General features: G+C 49.7%; 1 protein-coding gene across 3 annotated transcripts in view; it reads left to right on the top strand.

Annotated features, from left to right (window-relative positions):
- LOC110518214 (centrosomal protein of 89 kDa-like) overlaps nt 1-18,606 on the top strand; it is a 160,492-nt gene that overhangs the window by 103,699 nt on the left and 38,187 nt on the right. For all 3 annotated transcript variants that reach the window (XM_036963777.1, XM_036963776.1, XM_036963775.1), the window contains exons 9-13: nt 2,287-2,390; nt 3,010-3,125; nt 4,101-4,281; nt 11,368-11,535; nt 12,253-12,394. In XM_036963777.1, coding sequence (XP_036819672.1) covers nt 2,287-2,390; nt 3,010-3,125; nt 4,101-4,281; nt 11,368-11,535; nt 12,253-12,394 — 711 coding nt within the window. The remainder of the gene's footprint in view (nt 1-2,286; nt 2,391-3,009; nt 3,126-4,100; nt 4,282-11,367; nt 11,536-12,252; nt 12,395-18,606) is intronic.

The following is an 18,606-nucleotide window of genomic DNA, read 5'->3' as shown; positions in this document are numbered from 1 at the left end:
GTTCTGGTTGAAATAGGCTCAGCTATTTCCCACTAAACTGTTCGAGGCCTTGTCTATCCAGGCTCTGGTTGAAATAGGCTCAGCTTTGTCCCACTAAACTGTTCGAGGCCTGGTCTTCCCAGGCTCTGTTTGAAATAGGCTCAGCTATGTCACACTAAACTGATAGAGAGAGGCCTGGTCTATCCAGGCTCTGGTTGAAACAGGCTCAGCTATGTCCCACTAAACTGTTTGAGGCCTGGTCTTCCCAGGCTCTGGTTGAAATAGGCTCAGCTATGTCCCACTAAACTGTTCGAGGCCTGGTTGAAATAGTCTCAGCTTTCTCCCACTAAACTGTTTGAGGCCTTGTCTACCCAGGCTCTGGTTGAAATAGGCTCAGCTTTGTCCCACTAAACTGTTTGAGGCCTGGTCTACCCAGGCTCTGGTTGAAATAGGCTCAGCTTTGTCACACTAAACAGCTCAAGGCCTGGTCTACCCAGGCTCTGGTTGAATTAGGCTCAGCTATGTCACACTAAATTGTTTGAGGCTCTGGTTTAAATCGGCTCAGCTATGTCCCACTGAACTGTTCGAAGCCTGGTCTACCAGGCTCTGGTTTAAATCGGCTCAGCTATGTCCCACTAAACTGCTGGAGGCCTGGTCTACCCAGGCTCTGGTTGAAATAGGCTCAGCTATGTCACACATATACACACACACACACAAACACACACACACAAAACACACACACACACACACACATATACACACACACACATATACACACACACACATATACACACACACACATATACACACACACACACACACACACACACACACACACACACACACACACACACACACACACACACATACACACACAGACACACACAGACAGTTGCTGGGTTCAAACTATAGAGATCTCAGACTTGAAAGACTATTTCTCCTGCAGCAGAATCCTTCATCTTTGACATGGTAAAGTCCTCAGCTCTACAAGGACATTTCAGGGGGACAGTCATCTTTAGAATAAACCATACTGAAAGTAAACAACACTGAATGAGGCTGTTTCTCCACTTGGAGCTGAAATGATTTCCTCTACCCCTCTTACCCCTGCTCCTCCTCCCTTACCCCTGCTCCTCCTCCCTTACCCCTGCTCCTCCTCCCTTACCCCTGCTCTACCTCCCTTACCCCTTACCCCTGCTCTACCTCCCTTACCCCTGCTCCACCTCCCTCATCCCTGCTCTACCTCCCTTATCCCTGCTCTACCTCCCTTACCCCTGCTCTACATCCCTTACCCCTGCTCTACATCCCTTACCCCTCCTCTACCTCTCTTACCCCTGCTGTACCTCCCGTACCCCTGCTCTACCTCCCTTACCCCTGCTCTACCTCCCTTTCCCCTGCTCTACCCCCCTTACCCCTCCTCTACCTAACAGGAGTACGGTTCATCTGTTAGGATAGCTGAGATTACTGATGGAGTAGGGTTCACCTGTCAGGATAGCTGAGATTACTGATGGAGTAGGGTTCACCTGTCAGGATAGCTGAGATTACTGATGGAGTAGTGTTCACCTGTCAGGATAGCTGAGATTACTGATGGAGTAGGGTTCACCTGTTAGGATAGCTGAGATTACTGATGGAGTAGGGTTCACCTGTTAGGATAGCTGAGATTACTGATGGAGTAGGGTTCACCTGTTAGGATATCTGAGATTACTGATGGAGTAGGGTTCACCTGTCAGGATAGCTGAGATTACTGATACTGATGGAGTAGGGTTCACCTGTCAGGATATCTGAGATTACTGATGGAGTAGGGTTCACCTGTTAGGATAGCTGAGATTACTGATGGAGTAGTGTTCACCTGTCAGGATAGCTGAGATTACTGATGGAGTAGGGTTCACCTGTCAGGATATCTGAGATTACTGATGGAGTAGGGTTCACCTGTTAGGATAGCTGAGATTACTGATACTGATGGAGTAGGGTTCACCTGTCAGGATATCTGAGATTACTGATGGAGTAGGGTTCACCTGTTAGGATAGCTGAGATTACTGATGGAGTAGGGTTCACCTGTTAGGATAGCTGAGATTGCTGATGGAGTAGGGTTCACCTGTCAGGATATCTGAGATTACTGATGGAGTAGGGTTCACCTGTTAGGATAGCTGAGATTACTGATGGAGTAGGGTTCACCTGTTAGGATAGCTGAGATTGCTGATGGAGTAGGGTTCACCTGTCAGGATAGCTGCTAGACTGATCCCTGAGAACTGTCCAGGTAGTGTTTGTGATCCAGTGTAATTGATTGATTGATTGATTGGTTGTGTGTAGGAGGAGTTGAGAAGGTTCCGGGGCCGTGTGGAGGAGGTGGTGCAGGAGAACCAGAAGCTACACCAGGACCTGAAACAGACAGGAGGAGTCAGCCACAAGGAGTGGTGAGTACTGTCTCTCTGTCTGGAGTGGTGAGTACTGTCTCTCTGTCTGGAGTGGTGAGTACTGTCTCTCTGTCTGGAGTGGTGAGTACTGTCTCTCTGTCTGGAGGAGTCAGCCACAAGGAGTGGTGAGTACTGTCTCTCTGTCTGGTGTGGTGAGTACTGTGTCTCTGTCTGGAGTGGTGAGTACTGTGTCTCTGTCTGGAGTGGTGAGTACTGTCTCTCTGTCTGGAGGAGTCAGCCACATGGAGTGGTGAGTACTGTGTCTCTGTCTGGAGTGGTGAGTACTGTCTCTCTGTCTGGAGTGGTGAGTACTGTCTCTCTGTCTGGAGTGGTGAGTACTATCTCTCTGTCTGGAGGAGTCAGCCACAATGAGTGGTGAGTACTGTCTCTCTGTCTGGAGGAGTCAGCCACATGGAGTGGTGAGTACTGTCTCTCTGTCTGGAGTGGTGAGTACTGTCTCTCTGTCTGGAGGAGTCAGCCACATGGAGTGGTGAGTACTGTCTGTCTCTTTGTCTATCTGTCCCTGTCTGTGTGTGTGTGAGAAAGAGAGGAGACACTGTCTTGACACTTTTCTATCTCCCCTCTCCTCCCCTCTCCCCCCCCCCCCCCCCATCCCCAGGAGGCAGCTCCAGGAGCAGGCCCGTCTGGTACTTCAGGAGAACCAGGTCCTGATAGAGCAGCTGGAGGTGCAGCATACGAAGGCAAAGGACAGTCATGGGAGACATTTGACTGAGGGTAGGGAGGGACAGACACCAGTAATCACCCCTGAGCCTCCCTCTTTCAGATTCTACTATAGAAACTAGTTACATTCTGTTTCTACATTCTATACATTCATATTAACACTGTATCAAACCCTAATAGAGGTGAATGGTAGAAGTCTTCACCCTGCTGGAGGTGTCTGGTAGAAGTCTTCACCCTGCTGGAGGTGAATGGTAGAAGTCTTCCCCCTGCTGGAGGTGTCTGGTAGAAGTCTTCACCCTGCTGGAGGTGTCTGGTAGAAGTCTTCACCCTGCTGGAGGTGTCTGGTAGAAGTCTTCACCCTGCTGGAGGTGTCTGGTAGAAGTCTTCCCCCTGCTGGAGGTGTCTGGTAGAAGTCTTCACCCTGCTGGAGGTGTCTGGTAGAAGTCTTCACCCTGCTGGAGGTGAATGGTAGAAGTCTTCACACTGCTGGAGGTGAATGGTAGAAGTCTTCACCCTGCTGGAGGTAGAAGTCTACACCCTGCTGGAGATGAATGGTAGAAGTCTTCACCCTGCTGGAGGTGTCTGGTAGAAGTCTTCACCCTGCTGGAGGTGTCTGGTAGAAGTCTACACCCTGCTGGAGGTGTCTGGTAGAAGTCTACACCCTGCTGGAGGTGTCTGGTAGAAGTCTACACCCTGCTGGAGGTGTCTGGTAGAAGTCACCCTGCTGGAGGTGTCTGGTAGAAGTCACCCTGCTGGAGTTGATTGGTAGAAGTCACCCTGCTGGAGGTGAATGGTAGAAGTCTACACCCTGCTGGAGGTAGAAGTCTTCACCCTGCTGGTGGTGTCTGGTAGAAGTCACCCTGCTGGAGGTGTCTGGTAGAAGTCACCCTGCTGGAGTTGATTGGTAGAAGTCACCCTGCTGGAGGTGTCTGGTAGAGATCTTCAGAGTTGAAAGTTATCTCCATGAACTGTTCCCCCCTTCCTCTCTCCCCCCTCCTCCCTCACCCCATCTCCCCTCCTCCCCCCCAGTCTCTAAGGTGTGTAAGCAGCTGATGTTGCTGGAGGCAGAGAAGCAGAGGCTGGAGGGGGAGCTGGAGGTAACGAGGAGTGAGCTCCACACTCTGCAGACAGAACACCTGCAGGCACGGTGCAGTCTGGAGAATTCAGTCAGCTGGGACGAACACCACGCCATCGCCACCAAACTCAAACGGTAGTTATAATACACTGGGATGAACACCACGCCATCACCACCAAACTCAAACAGTTATAATACACTGGGATGAACACCACGCCATCACCACCAAACTCAAACGGTAGTTATAATACACTGGGATGAACACCACGCCATCACCACCAAACTCAAACGGTAGCTATAATACACTGGGATGAACACCACGCCATCACCACCAAACTCAAACGGTAGCTAGTTATAATACACTGGGACGAACACCACGCCATCACCACCAAACTCAAACGGTAGTTATAATACACTGGGATGAACACCACGCCATCACCACCAAACTCAAACGGTAGCTAGTTATAATACACTGGGACGAACACCACGCCATCACCACCAAACTCAAACGGTTATAATACACTGGGATGAACACCACGCCATCACCACCAAACTCAAACGGTTATAATACACTGGGACGAACACCACGCCATCACCACCAAACTCAAACGGTTATAATACACTGGGACGAACACCACGCCATCACCACCAAACTCAAACGGTTATAATACACTGGGACGAACACCACGCCATCACCACCAAACTCAAACGGTAGCTAGTTATAATACACTGGGATGAACACCACGCCATCACCACCAAACTCAAACGGTAGTTATAATACACTGGGACGAACACCACGCCATCACCACCAAACTCAAACGGTTATAATACACTGGGACGAACACCAAACCATCACCATCCAAACTCAAACGGTTATAATACACTGGGATGAACACCACGCCATCACCACCAAACTCAAACGGTAGCTAGTTATAATACACTGGGATGAACACCACGCCATCACCACCAAACTCAAACGGTAGTTATAATACACTGGGATGAACACCACGCCATCACCACCAAACTCAAACGGTAGTTATAATACACTGGGACGAACACCACGCCATCACCACCAAACTCAAACGGTAGTTATAATACACTGGGATGAACACCACGCCATCACCACCAAACTCAAACGGTTATAATACACTGGGATGAACACCACGCCATCACCACCAAACTCAAACGGTAGTTATAATACACTGGGATGAACACCACGCCATCACCACCAAACTCAAACGGTTATAATACACTGGGATGAACACCACGCCATCACCACCAAACTCAAACGGTAGTTATAATACACTGGGATGAACACCACGCCATCACCACCAAACTCAAACGGTTATAATACACTGGGATGAACACCACGCCATCACCACCAAACTCAAACGGTAGTTATAATACACTGGGATGAACACCACGCCATCGCCACCAAACTCAAACGGTAGTTATAATACACTGGGATGAACACCACGCCATCACCACCAAACTCAAACGGTAGCTAGTTATAATACACTGGGATGATATACAATACACTGCACGGGGTCATAGGTTCAGACGTGGTCATAGTTTCAGACGTGGTCATAGGTTCAGACGTGGTCATAGGTTCATAGGATCAGACGTGGTCATGGGTTCATAGGATCAGACGTGATCATGGGTTCAGACGTGGTCATAGTTTCAGACGTGGTCATAGTTTCAGACGTGGTCATATGTTCAGACGTGGTCATAGGATCAGACGTGGTCATAGGATCAGACGTGGTCATAGGATCAGACGTGGTCATAGGATCAGACGTGGTCATAGGATCAGACGTGGTCATAGTTTCAGACGTGGTCATAGTTTCAGACGTGGTCATAGGTTCAGACGTGGTCATAGGATCAGACGTGGTCATAGGATCAGACGTGGTCAGCTGGAGGTAACGAGGAGTGAGCTCCACACTCTGCAGACAGAACACCTGCAGGCACGGTGCAGTCTGGAGAATTCAGTCAGCTGGGACGAACACCACGCCATCGCCACCAAACTCAAACGGTAGTTATAATACACTGGGATGAACACCACGCCATCACCACCAAACTCAAACAGTTATAATACACTGGGATGAACACCACGCCATCACCACCAAACTCAAACGGTAGTTATAATACACTGGGATGAACACCACGCCATCACCACCAAACTCAAACGGTTATAATACACTGGGATGAACACCACGCCATCACCACCAAACTCAAACGGTTATAATACACTGGGATGAACACCACGCCATCACCACCAAACTCAAACGGTTATAATACACTGGGACGAACACCACGCCATCACCACCAAACTCAAACGGTTATAATACACTGGGACGAACACCACGCCATCACCACCAAACTCAAACGGTAGCTAGTTATAATACACTGGGACGAACACCACGCCATCACCACCAAACTCAAACGGTAGTTATAATACACTGGGATGAACACCACGCCATCACCACCAAACTCAAACGGTAGCTAGTTATAATACACTGGGACGAACACCACGCCATCACCACCAAACTCAAACGGTTATAATACACTGGGATGAACACCACGCCATCACCACCAAACTCAAACGGTTATAATACACTGGGACGAACACCACGCCATCACCACCAAACTCAAACGGTTATAATACACTGGGACGAACACCACGCCATCACCACCAAACTCAAACGGTTATAATACACTGGGACGAACACCACGCCATCACCACCAAACTCAAACGGTAGCTAGTTATAATACACTGGGATGAACACCACGCCATCACCACCAAACTCAAACGGTAGTTATAATACACTGGGACGAACACCACGCCATCACCACCAAACTCAAACGGTTATAATACACTGGGACGAACACCAAACCATCACCATCCAAACTCAAACGGTTATAATACACTGGGATGAACACCACGCCATCACCACCAAACTCAAACGGTAGCTAGTTATAATACACTGGGATGAACACCACGCCATCACCACCAAACTCAAACGGTAGTTATAATACACTGGGATGAACACCACGCCATCACCACCAAACTCAAACGGTAGTTATAATACACTGGGACGAACACCACGCCATCACCACCAAACTCAAACGGTAGTTATAATACACTGGGATGAACACCACGCCATCACCACCAAACTCAAACGGTTATAATACACTGGGATGAACACCACGCCATCACCACCAAACTCAAACGGTAGTTATAATACACTGGGATGAACACCACGCCATCACCACCAAACTCAAACGGTTATAATACACTGGGATGAACACCACGCCATCACCACCAAACTCAAACGGTAGTTATAATACACTGGGATGAACACCACGCCATCACCACCAAACTCAAACGGTTATAATACACTGGGATGAACACCACGCCATCACCACCAAACTCAAACGGTAGTTATAATACACTGGGATGAACACCACGCCATCGCCACCAAACTCAAACGGTAGTTATAATACACTGGGATGAACACCACGCCATCACCACCAAACTCAAACGGTAGCTAGTTATAATACACTGGGATGATATACAATACACTGCACGGGGTCATAGGTTCAGACGTGGTCATAGTTTCAGACGTGGTCATAGGTTCAGACGTGGTCATAGGTTCATAGGATCAGACGTGGTCATGGGTTCATAGGATCAGACGTGATCATGGGTTCAGACGTGGTCATAGTTTCAGACGTGGTCATAGTTTCAGACGTGGTCATATGTTCAGACGTGGTCATAGGATCAGACGTGGTCATAGGATCAGACGTGGTCATAGGATCAGACGTGGTCATAGGATCAGACGTGGTCATAGTTTCAGACGTGGTCATAGTTTCAGACGTGGTCATAGGTTCAGACGTGGTCATAGGATCAGACGTGGTCATAGGATCAGACGTGGTCAGCTGGAGGTAACGAGGAGTGAGCTCCACACTCTGCAGACAGAACACCTGCAGGCACGGTGCAGTCTGGAGAATTCAGTCAGCTGGGACGAACACCACGCCATCGCCACCAAACTCAAACGGTAGTTATAATACACTGGGATGAACACCACGCCATCACCACCAAACTCAAACAGTTATAATACACTGGGATGAACACCACGCCATCACCACCAAACTCAAACGGTAGTTATAATACACTGGGATGAACACCACGCCATCACCACCAAACTCAAACGGTTATAATACACTGGGATGAACACCACGCCATCACCACCAAACTCAAACGGTTATAATACACTGGGATGAACACCACGCCATCACCACCAAACTCAAACGGTTATAATACACTGGGACGAACACCACGCCATCACCACCAAACTCAAACGGTTATAATACACTGGGACGAACACCACGCCATCACCACCAAACTCAAACGGTAGCTAGTTATAATACACTGGGATGAACACCACGCCATCACCACCAAACTCAAACGGTAGTTATAATACACTGGGACGAACACCACGCCATCACCACCAAACTCAAACGGTAGCTATAATACACTGGGATGAACACCAAACCATCACCATCCAAACTCAAACGGTTATAATACACTGGGATGAACACCACGCCATCACCACCAAACTCAAACGGTAGTTATAATACACTGGGATGAACACCACGCCATCACCACCAAACTCAAACGGTTATAATACACTGGGATGAACACCACGCCATCACCACCAAACTCAAACGGTAGTTATAATACACTGGGATGAACACCACGCCATCACCACCAAACTCAAACGGTTATAATACACTGGGATGAACACCACGCCATCACCACCAAACTCAAACGGTAGCTAGTTATAATACACTGGGATGATATACAATACACTGCACGGGGTCATAGGTTCAGACGTGGTCATAGTTTCAGACGTGGTCATAGGTTCAGACGTGGTCATAGGTTCATAGGATCAGACGTGGTCATGGGTTCATAGGATCAGACGTGATCATGGGTTCAGACGTGGTCATAGTTTCAGACGTGGTCATAGTTTCAGACGTGGTCATATGTTCAGACGTGGTCATAGGATCAGACGTGGTCATAGGATCAGACGTGGTCATAGGATCAGACGTGGTCATAGGATCAGACGTGGTCATAGTTTCAGACGTGGTCATAGTTTCAGACGTGGTCATAGGTTCAGACGTGGTCATAGGATCAGACGTGGTCATAGGATCAGACGTGGTCATAGGATCAGACGTGGTCATAGGATCAGACGTGGTCATAGGATCAGACGTGGTCATAGGTTCAGACGTGGTCATAGTTTCAGACGTGGTCATAGTTTCAGACGTGGTCATAGGTTCAGACGTGGTCATAGGTTCATAGGTTCAGACGTGGTCATAGGTTCAGAGATGAGGAACAGCTGTAGATAGTCACCATGGAACAGAGATGAGGAACAGCTGTAGATAGTCACCATGGAACAGAGATGAGGAACAGCTGTATATAGTCACCATGGAACAGAGATGAGGAACAGCTGTAGATAGTCACCATGGAACAGAGATGAGGAACAGCTGTATATAGTCACCATGGAACAGAGATGAGGAACAGAGATGAGGAACAGCTGTAGATAGTCACCATGGAACAGAGATGAGGAACAGCTGTAGATAGTCACCATGGAACAGAGATGAGGAACAGCTGTATATAGTCACCATGGAACAGAGATGAGGAACAGAGATGAGGAACAGCTGTAGATAGTCACCATGGAACAGAGATGAGGAACAGCTGTAGATAGTCACCATGGAACAGCTGTAGATAGTCACCATGGAACAGAGATGAGGAACAGAGATGAGGAACAGAGATGAGGAACAGGGATGAGGAACAGCTGTAGATAGTCACCATGGAACAGAGATGAGGAACAGAGATGAGGAGCAGCTGTAGATAGTCACCATGGAACAGCTGTAGATAGTCACCATGGAACAGAGATGAGGAACAGAGATGAGGAACAGAGATGAGGAACAGTGATGAGGAACAGTGATGAGGAACAGTGATGAGGAACAGTGATGAGGAACAGCTGTATATAGTCACCATGGAACAGAGATGAGGAACAGCTGTAGATAGTCACCATGGAACAGAGATGAGGAACAGCTGTAGATAGTCACCATGGAACAGAGATGTGGAACCGCTGTATATAGTCACCATGGAACAGAGATGAGGAACAGAGATGAGGAGCAGCTGTAGATAGTCACCATGGAACAGAGATGAGGAACAGCTGTAGATAGTCACCATGGAACAGATATGAGGAACAGAGATGAGGAACAGCTGTAGATAGTCACCATGGAACAGAGATGAGGAACAGCTGTATATAGTCACCATGGAACAGAGATGAGGAACAGGGATGAGGAACAGCTGTAGATAGTCACCATGGAACAGAGATGAGGAACAGAGATGAGGAACAGAGATGAGGAACAGCTGTAGATAGTCACCATGGAACAGAGATGAGGAACAGCTGTAGATAGTCACCATGGAACAGAGATGAGGAACAGAGATGAGGAACAGCTGTATATAGTCACCATGGAACAGAGATGAGGAACAGGGATGAGGAACAGCTGTAGATAGTCACCATGGAACAGAGATGAGGAACAGAGATGAGGAACAGCTGTAGATAGTCACCATGGAACAGAGATGAGGAACAGCTGTAGATAGTCACCATGGAACAGAGATGAGGAACAGAGATGAGGAACAGAGATGAGGAACAGCTGTAGATGGTCACCATGGAACAGAGATGGGGAACAGAGATGAGGAACAGAGATGAGGAACAGCTGTAGATAGTCACCATGGAACAGAGATGAGGAACAGAGATGAGGAACAGCTGTAGATAGTCACCATGGAACAGAGATGAGGAACAGCTGTAGATAGTCACCATGGAACAGAGATGAGGAACAGAGATGAGGAACAGAGATGAGGAACAGCTGTAGATAGTCACCATGGAACAGAGATGAGGAACAGCTGTAGATAGTCACCATGGAACAGAGATGAGGAACAGAGATGAGGAACAGAGATGAGGAACAGAGATGAGGAACAGAGATGAGGAACAGAGACGAGGAACAGCTGTAGATAGTAAAAAAAAACATGTTTTAACTACAATCATAAAGTGTGTGTGTGTGTGTGTGCATGTGTGTGTGTGTGTGTGTGTGTGTGTGTGTGTGTGTGTGTGTGTGTGTGTCTCTGTGTGTGTGTGTTATCTACCGTAGCCAACTGGAGGCTGATTCAGGCCGTCAGCAGACTGAGCTAGAGGAGCTGCAGCAGAGAGTGACTAGTCTACAGACAGAGAAGAACAGTCTGCTGTTGGACAAAACCAACCTGAATGCTGACATCAAGAGTCTGGAGGCTGACCTGGAGGTGTCTCGACATGCTAACAGGTACTCAGACCCTGACCTGACCCCTGACCCCTAACCTCACTGCTGACATCAAGAGTCTGGAGACTGACCTGGAGGTATCCCGACATGCCAACAGGTACTCAGACCCTGACCCCTGACCCCTAACCTCACTGCTGACATCAAGAGTCTGGAGGCTGACCTGGAGGTGTCCCGACATGCTAACAGGTACTCAGACCTTGACCCCTGACCCCTAACCTCACTGCTGACATCATCAGAGTCTGGAGGCTGAACCATGCCCTGTAAGGGGTTGAGTGGCCCTGAACCATGGCAGGAAAATGCACCTCACACAGACCTATATATAGGGAATAGGGTGCCATAGGCCTCTGGTCTAAAGTGGTACACTATATATAGGGAATAGGGCTCTGGTCTAAAGTAGTATACTATATAGGGAACAGGGTGCCAGATGTGATGCGGTAACAGACAGTACAGTTCCTGTATGTATCTGGAGACTCTGAGGGAACAGCTGTTAGCTCCCTGTATGGAAAGAAAACAGCCCTCAATCTCAATGTGGCAATCTCTCTGAAAGGTGTTAGAAATGTATTCCTGTGATCAACACAATGCCCTCTGCCTCTCGCTCTCTCTCTATCTCTGTATCTACCTCCCCTTCCCTCCTCTCTTTCTCGCTCTCTCTCTCTCTGTATCTACCTTCCCCACCCTCCTCTCTCGCTCTCTTGCTCTCTCACTCTCCCTCTCTCACAGGAAGGCCCAGAGGCGTATAGGCCTGTTGAAGCAACAAGTTGATGACTCTATAGAGAAGGAGATGAGAGCCCATCACTACCTGTCCTCTATCGTAGCTCTGGCTGAGAAGACCACACAGGAGAGAGACCAGCTAGTATACATGGTATAACACACACACACACACACACATCACATCACATCACATCACATCAAATTAGTGATGGCTGTTTAACAGTCTGATGGCCTTGAGATAGAAGCTGTTTTTCAGTCTCTCGGTCCCAGCTTTGATGCACCTGTACTGACCTCGCCTTCTGGATGATAGCGGGGTGAACAGGCAGTGGCTCGGGTGGTTGATGTCCTTGATGACAATCATGTAAATGTAATTAACTAGAGAGTCGGGCACCACAAAATCATTTTGATAGAGCTGTTATCTTCCGAATAAACTCTTAAAGACCTAGTAATATTTTACATCAATAGCAGTCGATATTAATCGTCACCTTAATTCAGTCTCATCTGAAAGTTGTACATTTTTGGTTATCTGCACGAACCCTGGCTAACAAGTTGAATCAGCAATACAAAATTGGGTTTAATTATTTATTTACTAAATACCTAACTAATCACACAGAATTACACATAATTAAATCATAACTTGATTACAAATGACGTCATAAAGGAAAACGTCCCTAGTGGAGGAACAGATATGACAGCTGGATACACAAAGAAAAAGGGGGCTGGGTTTGAGTGAAAGAGCGGGAAGACTGAGGAACAAAGGGAGAAGCGATGTCTCTATCGTAAATACAGTATCTTATGGATTCTAAATTACCGCCCATTTGGAAAAGGAAAATGCAGTAAATATTTACTCTGAGCTGCGCTTCAATAGGTTAGTGGTAGATGGAAGGCCGTGTTGCCCAACCGAGTCCTTTGAAGAGTGTTTCTGCTGGTAAACTAGTTACGTTGTCATAACGACGGGATACTCTGTCTGTTCCTTCCTAACCTGCGTTTGCTGCGGCTGGGAGGTATCACTTCAGTAGTGAATAAGAGTTCAATGTTCATACCATGCGCAACAAAGCTCACACTGATGTTGGCTTCATTCTGTAGTTATTATCTGAACCATTCTGACATCGGACCGTCGTCCTTACGTTCTCGGAACAGGAGGTTATACTGAGCACGCACCCTTGTGGAGCCCCAGTGTTGAGGATCAGCCGGGTGGAGATGTTGTTTCCTACCCTCACCACCTGGGGGGCGGCCCGTCAAAGTCCAGGACCCAATTGCACAGGGCGGGGGGTCGAGACCCAGGGTTTCAAGCTTAATGATGAGTTTGGAGAGTACTATGGTGTTGAAGACTGTCTGACTGGTCAAAGACCTCCTATTACCATGTTATCCAACTCATGTAGATGCCTTTGAGGTATCTAAACGGCGTTGGCGCTTGGATTGGACCCGGTACTATGGCCAGATGACATGACCCAGAAGGCCGACACGGGAGCTGTGAGATGGCAGATCTCCACAGCTGGAAATAAACAGCTTCAAGGTCCAGTGTTTTTCTAGACTAGTTGGTCCTGCCAGCCTGTTAGACGTGTGTCTCAGTGGCAGGTCCAGTGTTTTTCTGGAGTCCAGACTAGTTGGTCCTGCCAGCCTGTTAGACGTGTGTCTCAGTGGCAGGTCCAGTGTTTTTCTGGAGTCCAGGCTAGTTGGTCCTGCCAGCCTGTTAGACGTGTGTCTCAGTGGCAGGTCCAGTGTTTTTCTGGAGTCCAGGCTAGTTGGTCCTGCCAGCCTGTTAGACGTGTGTCTCAGTGGCAGGTCCAGTGTTTTTCTGGAGTCCAGGCTAGTTGGTCCTGCCAGCCTGTTAGACGTGTGTCTCAGTGGCAGGTCCAGTGTTTTTCTGGAGTCCAGACTAGTTGGTCCTGCCAGCCTGTTAGACGTGTGTCTCAGTGGCAGGTCCAGTGTTTTTATGGAGTCCAGACTAGTTGGTCCTGCCAGCCTGTTAGACGTGTGTCTCAGTGGCAGGTCCAGTGTTTTTCTGGAGTCCAGACTAGTTGGTCCTGCCAGCCTGTTAGACGTGTGTCTCAGTGGCAGGTCCAGTGTTTTTCTGGAGTCCAGACTAGTTGGTCCTGCCAGCCTGTTAGACGTGTGTCTCAGTGGCAGGTCCAGTGTTTTTCTGGAGTCCAGACTAGTTGGTCCTGCCAGCCTGTTAGACGTGTGTCTCAGTGGCAGGTCCAGTGTTTTTCTGGAGTCCAGACTAGTTGGTCCTGCCAGCCTGTTAGACGTGTGTCTCAGTGGCAGGTCCAGTGTTTTTCTGGAGTCCAGGCTAGTTGGTCCTGCCAGCCTGTTAGACGTGTGTCTCAGTGGCAGGTCCAGTGTTTTTCTGGAGTCCAGACTAGTTGGTCCTGCCAGCCTGTTAGACGTGTGTCTCAGTGGCAGGTCCAGTGTTTTTCTGGAGTCCAGACTAGTTGGTCCTGCCAGTTGTCAGTCTGTTGGAAGTGTGTCTCAGTGGCAGGTCCAGTGTTTTTCTGGAGTCCAGACTAGTTGGTCCTGCCAGCCTGTTAGACGTGTGTCTCAGTGGCAGGTCCAGTGTTTTTCTGGAGTCCAGGCTAGTTGGTCCTGCCAGCCTGTTAGACGTGTGTCTCAGTGGCAGGTCCAGTGTTTTTCTGGAGTCCAGACTAGTTGGTCCTGCCAGCCTGTTAGACGTGTGTCTCAGTGGCAGGTCCAGTGTTTTTATGGAGTCCAGACTAGTTGGTCCTGCCAGCCTGTTAGACGTGTGTCTCAGTGGCAGGTCCAGTGTTTTTCTGGAGTCCAGACTAGTTGGTCCTGCCAGCCTGTTAGACGTGTGTCTCAGTGGCAGGTCCAGTGTTTTTCTGGAGTCCAGACTAGTTGGTCCTGCCAGCCTGTTAGACGTGTGTCTCAGTGGCAGGTCCAGTGTTTTTCTGGAGTCCAGACTAGTTGGTCCTGCCAGCCTGTTAGACGTGTGTCTCAGTGGCAGGTCCAGTGTTTTTCTGGAGTCCAGACTAGTTGGTCCTGCCAGCCTGTTAGACGTGTGTCTCAGTGGCAGGTCCAGTGTTTTTCTGGAGTCCAGGCTAGTTGGTCCTGCCAGCCTGTTAGACGTGTGTCTCAGTGGCAGGTCCAGTGTTTTTCTGGAGTCCAGACTAGTTGGTCCTGCCAGCCTGTTAGACGTGTGTCTCAGTGGCAGGTCCAGTGTTTTTCTGGAGTCCAGACTAGTTGGTCCTGCCAGTTGTCAGTCTGTTGGAAGTGTGTCTCAGTGGCAGGTCCAGTGTTTTTCTGGAGTCCAGACTAGTTGGTCCTGCCAGCCTGTTAGACGTGTGTCTCAGTGGCAGGTCCAGTGTTTTTCTGGAGTCCAGACTAGTTGGTCCTGCCAGTTGTCAGTCTGTTGGAAGTGTGTCTCAGTGGCAGGTTCAGTGTTTTTCTGGAGTCCAGGCTAGTTGGTCCTGCCAGTTGTCGGTCTGTTGGAAGTGTGTCTCAGTGGCAGGTCCAGTGTTTTCCTGGAGTCCAGGCTAGTTGGTCCTGCCAGCCGTACCTGGACTCTGGAGGTTAAGTTGTCGGTCTGTTGGAAGTGTGTCTCAGTGGCAGGTCCAGTGTTTTTCTGGAGTCCAGACTAGTTGGTCCTGCCAGTTGTCAGTCTGTTGGAAGTGTGTCTCAGTGGCAGGTTCAGTGTTTTTCTGGAGTCCAGGCTAGTTGGTCCTGCCAGTTGTCGGTCTGTTGGAAGTGTGTCTCAGTGGCAGGTCCAGTGTTTTCCTGGAGTCCAGGCTAGTTGGTCCTGCCAGCCGTACCTGGACTCTGGAGGTTAAGTTGTCGGTCTGTTGGAAGTGTGTCTCAGTGGCAGGTCCAGTGTTTTTCTGGAGTCCAGACTAGTTGGTCCTGCCAGCCTGTTAGACGTGTGTCTCAGTGGCAGGTCCAGTGTTTTTCTGGAGTCCAGACTAGTTGGTCCTGCCAGCCTGTTAGACGTGTGTCTCAGTGGCAGGTCCAGTGTTTTTCTGGAGTCCAGACTAGTTGGTCCTGCCAGTTGTCAGTCTGTTGGAAGTGTGTCTCAGTGGCAGGTTCAGTGTTTTTCTGGAGTCCAGGCTAGTTGGTCCTGCCAGTTGTCGGTCTGTTGGAAGTGTGTCTCAGTGGCAGGTCCAGTGTTTTCCTGGAGTCCAGGCTAGTTGGTCCTGCCAGCCGTACCTGGACTCTGGAGGTTAAGTTGTCGGTCTGTTGGAAGTGTGTCTTAGTGGCAGGTCCAGTGTTTTTCTGGAGTCCAGACTAGTTGGTCCTGCCAGTTGTCAGTCTGTTGGAAGTGTGTCTCAGTGGCAGGTTCAGTGTTTTTCTGGAGTCCAGGCTAGTTGGTCCTGCCAGTTGTCGGTCTGTTGGAAGTGTGTCTCAGTGGCAGGTCCAGTGTTTTCCTGGAGTCCAGGCTAGTTGGTCCTGCCAGCCGTACCTGGACTCTGGAGGTTAAGTTGTCGGTCTGTTGGAAGTGTGTCTCAGTGGCAGGTCCAGTGTTTTTCTGGAGTCCAGACTAGTTGGTCCTGCCAGTTGTCAGTCTGTTGGAAGTGTGTCTCAGTGGCAGGTCCAGTGTTTTTCTGGAGTCCAGGCTAATTGGTCCTGCCAGTTGTCAGTCTGTTGGAAGTGTGTCTCAGTGGCAGGTCCAGTGTTTTTCTGGAGTCCAGACTAGTTGGTCCTGCCAGCCGTACCTGGACTCTGGAGGCTAAGTTGTCAGTCTGTTGGAAGTGTGTCTCAGTGGCAGGTCCAGTGTTTTTCTGGAGTCCAGGCTAGTTGGTCCTGCCAGTTGTCAGTCTGTTGGAAGTGTGTCTCAGTGGCAGGTCCAGTGTTTTTCTGGAGTCCAGGCTAGTTGGTCCTGCCAGTTGTCGGTCTGTTGGAAGTGTGTCTCAGTGGCAGTAGTCTCTACGTCGTGTACATACAGTTCATTGATCCATGTCCTCGACACATGTCTCCGAACATCTGAACAATACAATCTCTTTTTTTAAATTTATGTGATGTACATTACTTTACCACTGTAAGTAATCTCTGTCTTTCAAACAACATTATGTGTTCGGATGCAATAGCTCCTGTTTGTAAAAAGGTTTTTGTGTCCATGTTGTTATTGAGCTTTAGGGAATTTTTAACATCAATTCCTCCTCAGGTGATGTGAGTCAGACACCTTTCCATTTCCTCTCAATGACTGACTACTCTGTGGAGGGCTGTTAGACTGACTGACTGGGGGGGGGGGGGGTGGGGGGCTGTTAGACTGACTGACTGAGGGGGGGGGGGGGGGGGGGGGGGGGGGGGGGGGGGGGGCTGTTAGACTGACTGTGGTCTTGTTACTGGTCCACTGCTTTAATGAACCTATCTCCCTCCCTCCCCTCATTCCTCCCTCCCTCGCTCTCCCTCATTCCTCCCGCTCTCCCTCCTTCCTTATCCCTCCCTCCCTCCCTCGCTCTCCCTCCTCATCCCTCTCTCTCTCCCTCCTTCCTTATCCGTCTCTCTCTCTCCCTCCTTCCTTATCCCTCCCTCCCTCCCCTCATTCCTCCCTCCCTCTCTCCCTCCCTCCTCATCCTTTTCTCTCCCTCCCTCCTCATCCTTCTCACTCTCCCTCCTCATCCCTCTCTCGCTCCCTCCTCATCCCTCTCTCGCTCCTTTCTCATCCCTCTCTCGCTCCCTCCTCATCCCTCTCTCTCTCGCTCTCTCTCCCTCCCCTCATTCCTCCCTCCCTCTCTTCATCCTCATCCCTCTCTCGCTCTCCCTCCCTCCCTCGCTCCCTCCTCATCCCTCTCTCGCTCTCCCTCTCTCCTCATCCCTCTCTCGCTCTCCCTCCCTCCTCATCCCTCTCTCACTCTCCCTCCCTTCTCATACCTCTCTCTCGCTCTCCCTCCCTCCCTCGCTCCCTCCTCATCCCTCTCTCACTCTCCCTCCCTCCTCATCCCTCTCTCGCTCTCCCTCCCTCCCTCGCTTCCTCCTCATCCCTCTCTCGCTCTCGCTCCCTCCCTCGCTTCCTCCTCATCCCTCTCTCGCTCTCCCTCCCTCCCTCGCTCCCTCCTCATCTCTCTCTCGCTCTCCCTCCCTCCCTCCTCATCCCTCTCTCGCTCTCCCTCGCTCCCTCCTCATCCCTCTCTCGCTCTCCCTCGCTCCCTCACTCCCTCCTCATCCCTCTCTCGCTCTCCCTCCCTCCTCATCCCTCTCTCACTCTCCCTCCCTTCTCATACCTCTCTCTCGCTCTCCCTCCCTCCTCATCCCTCTCTCACTCTCCCTCCCTCCTCATCCCTCTCTCACTCTCCCTCCCTTCTCATACCTCTCTCTCGCTCTCCCTCCCTCCCTCGCTCCCTCCTCATCCCTCTCTCACTCTCCCTCCCTCCTCATCCCTCTCTCGCACTCCCTCCCGCCCTCGCTCCC

This window comes from Oncorhynchus mykiss, chromosome 26 (genome assembly GCF_013265735.2).
Source record: "Oncorhynchus mykiss isolate Arlee chromosome 26, USDA_OmykA_1.1, whole genome shotgun sequence".
NCBI lineage: Eukaryota > Metazoa > Chordata > Actinopteri > Salmoniformes > Salmonidae > Oncorhynchus > Oncorhynchus mykiss.
This window is presented reverse-complemented; position numbering and strand designations above follow the sequence as displayed.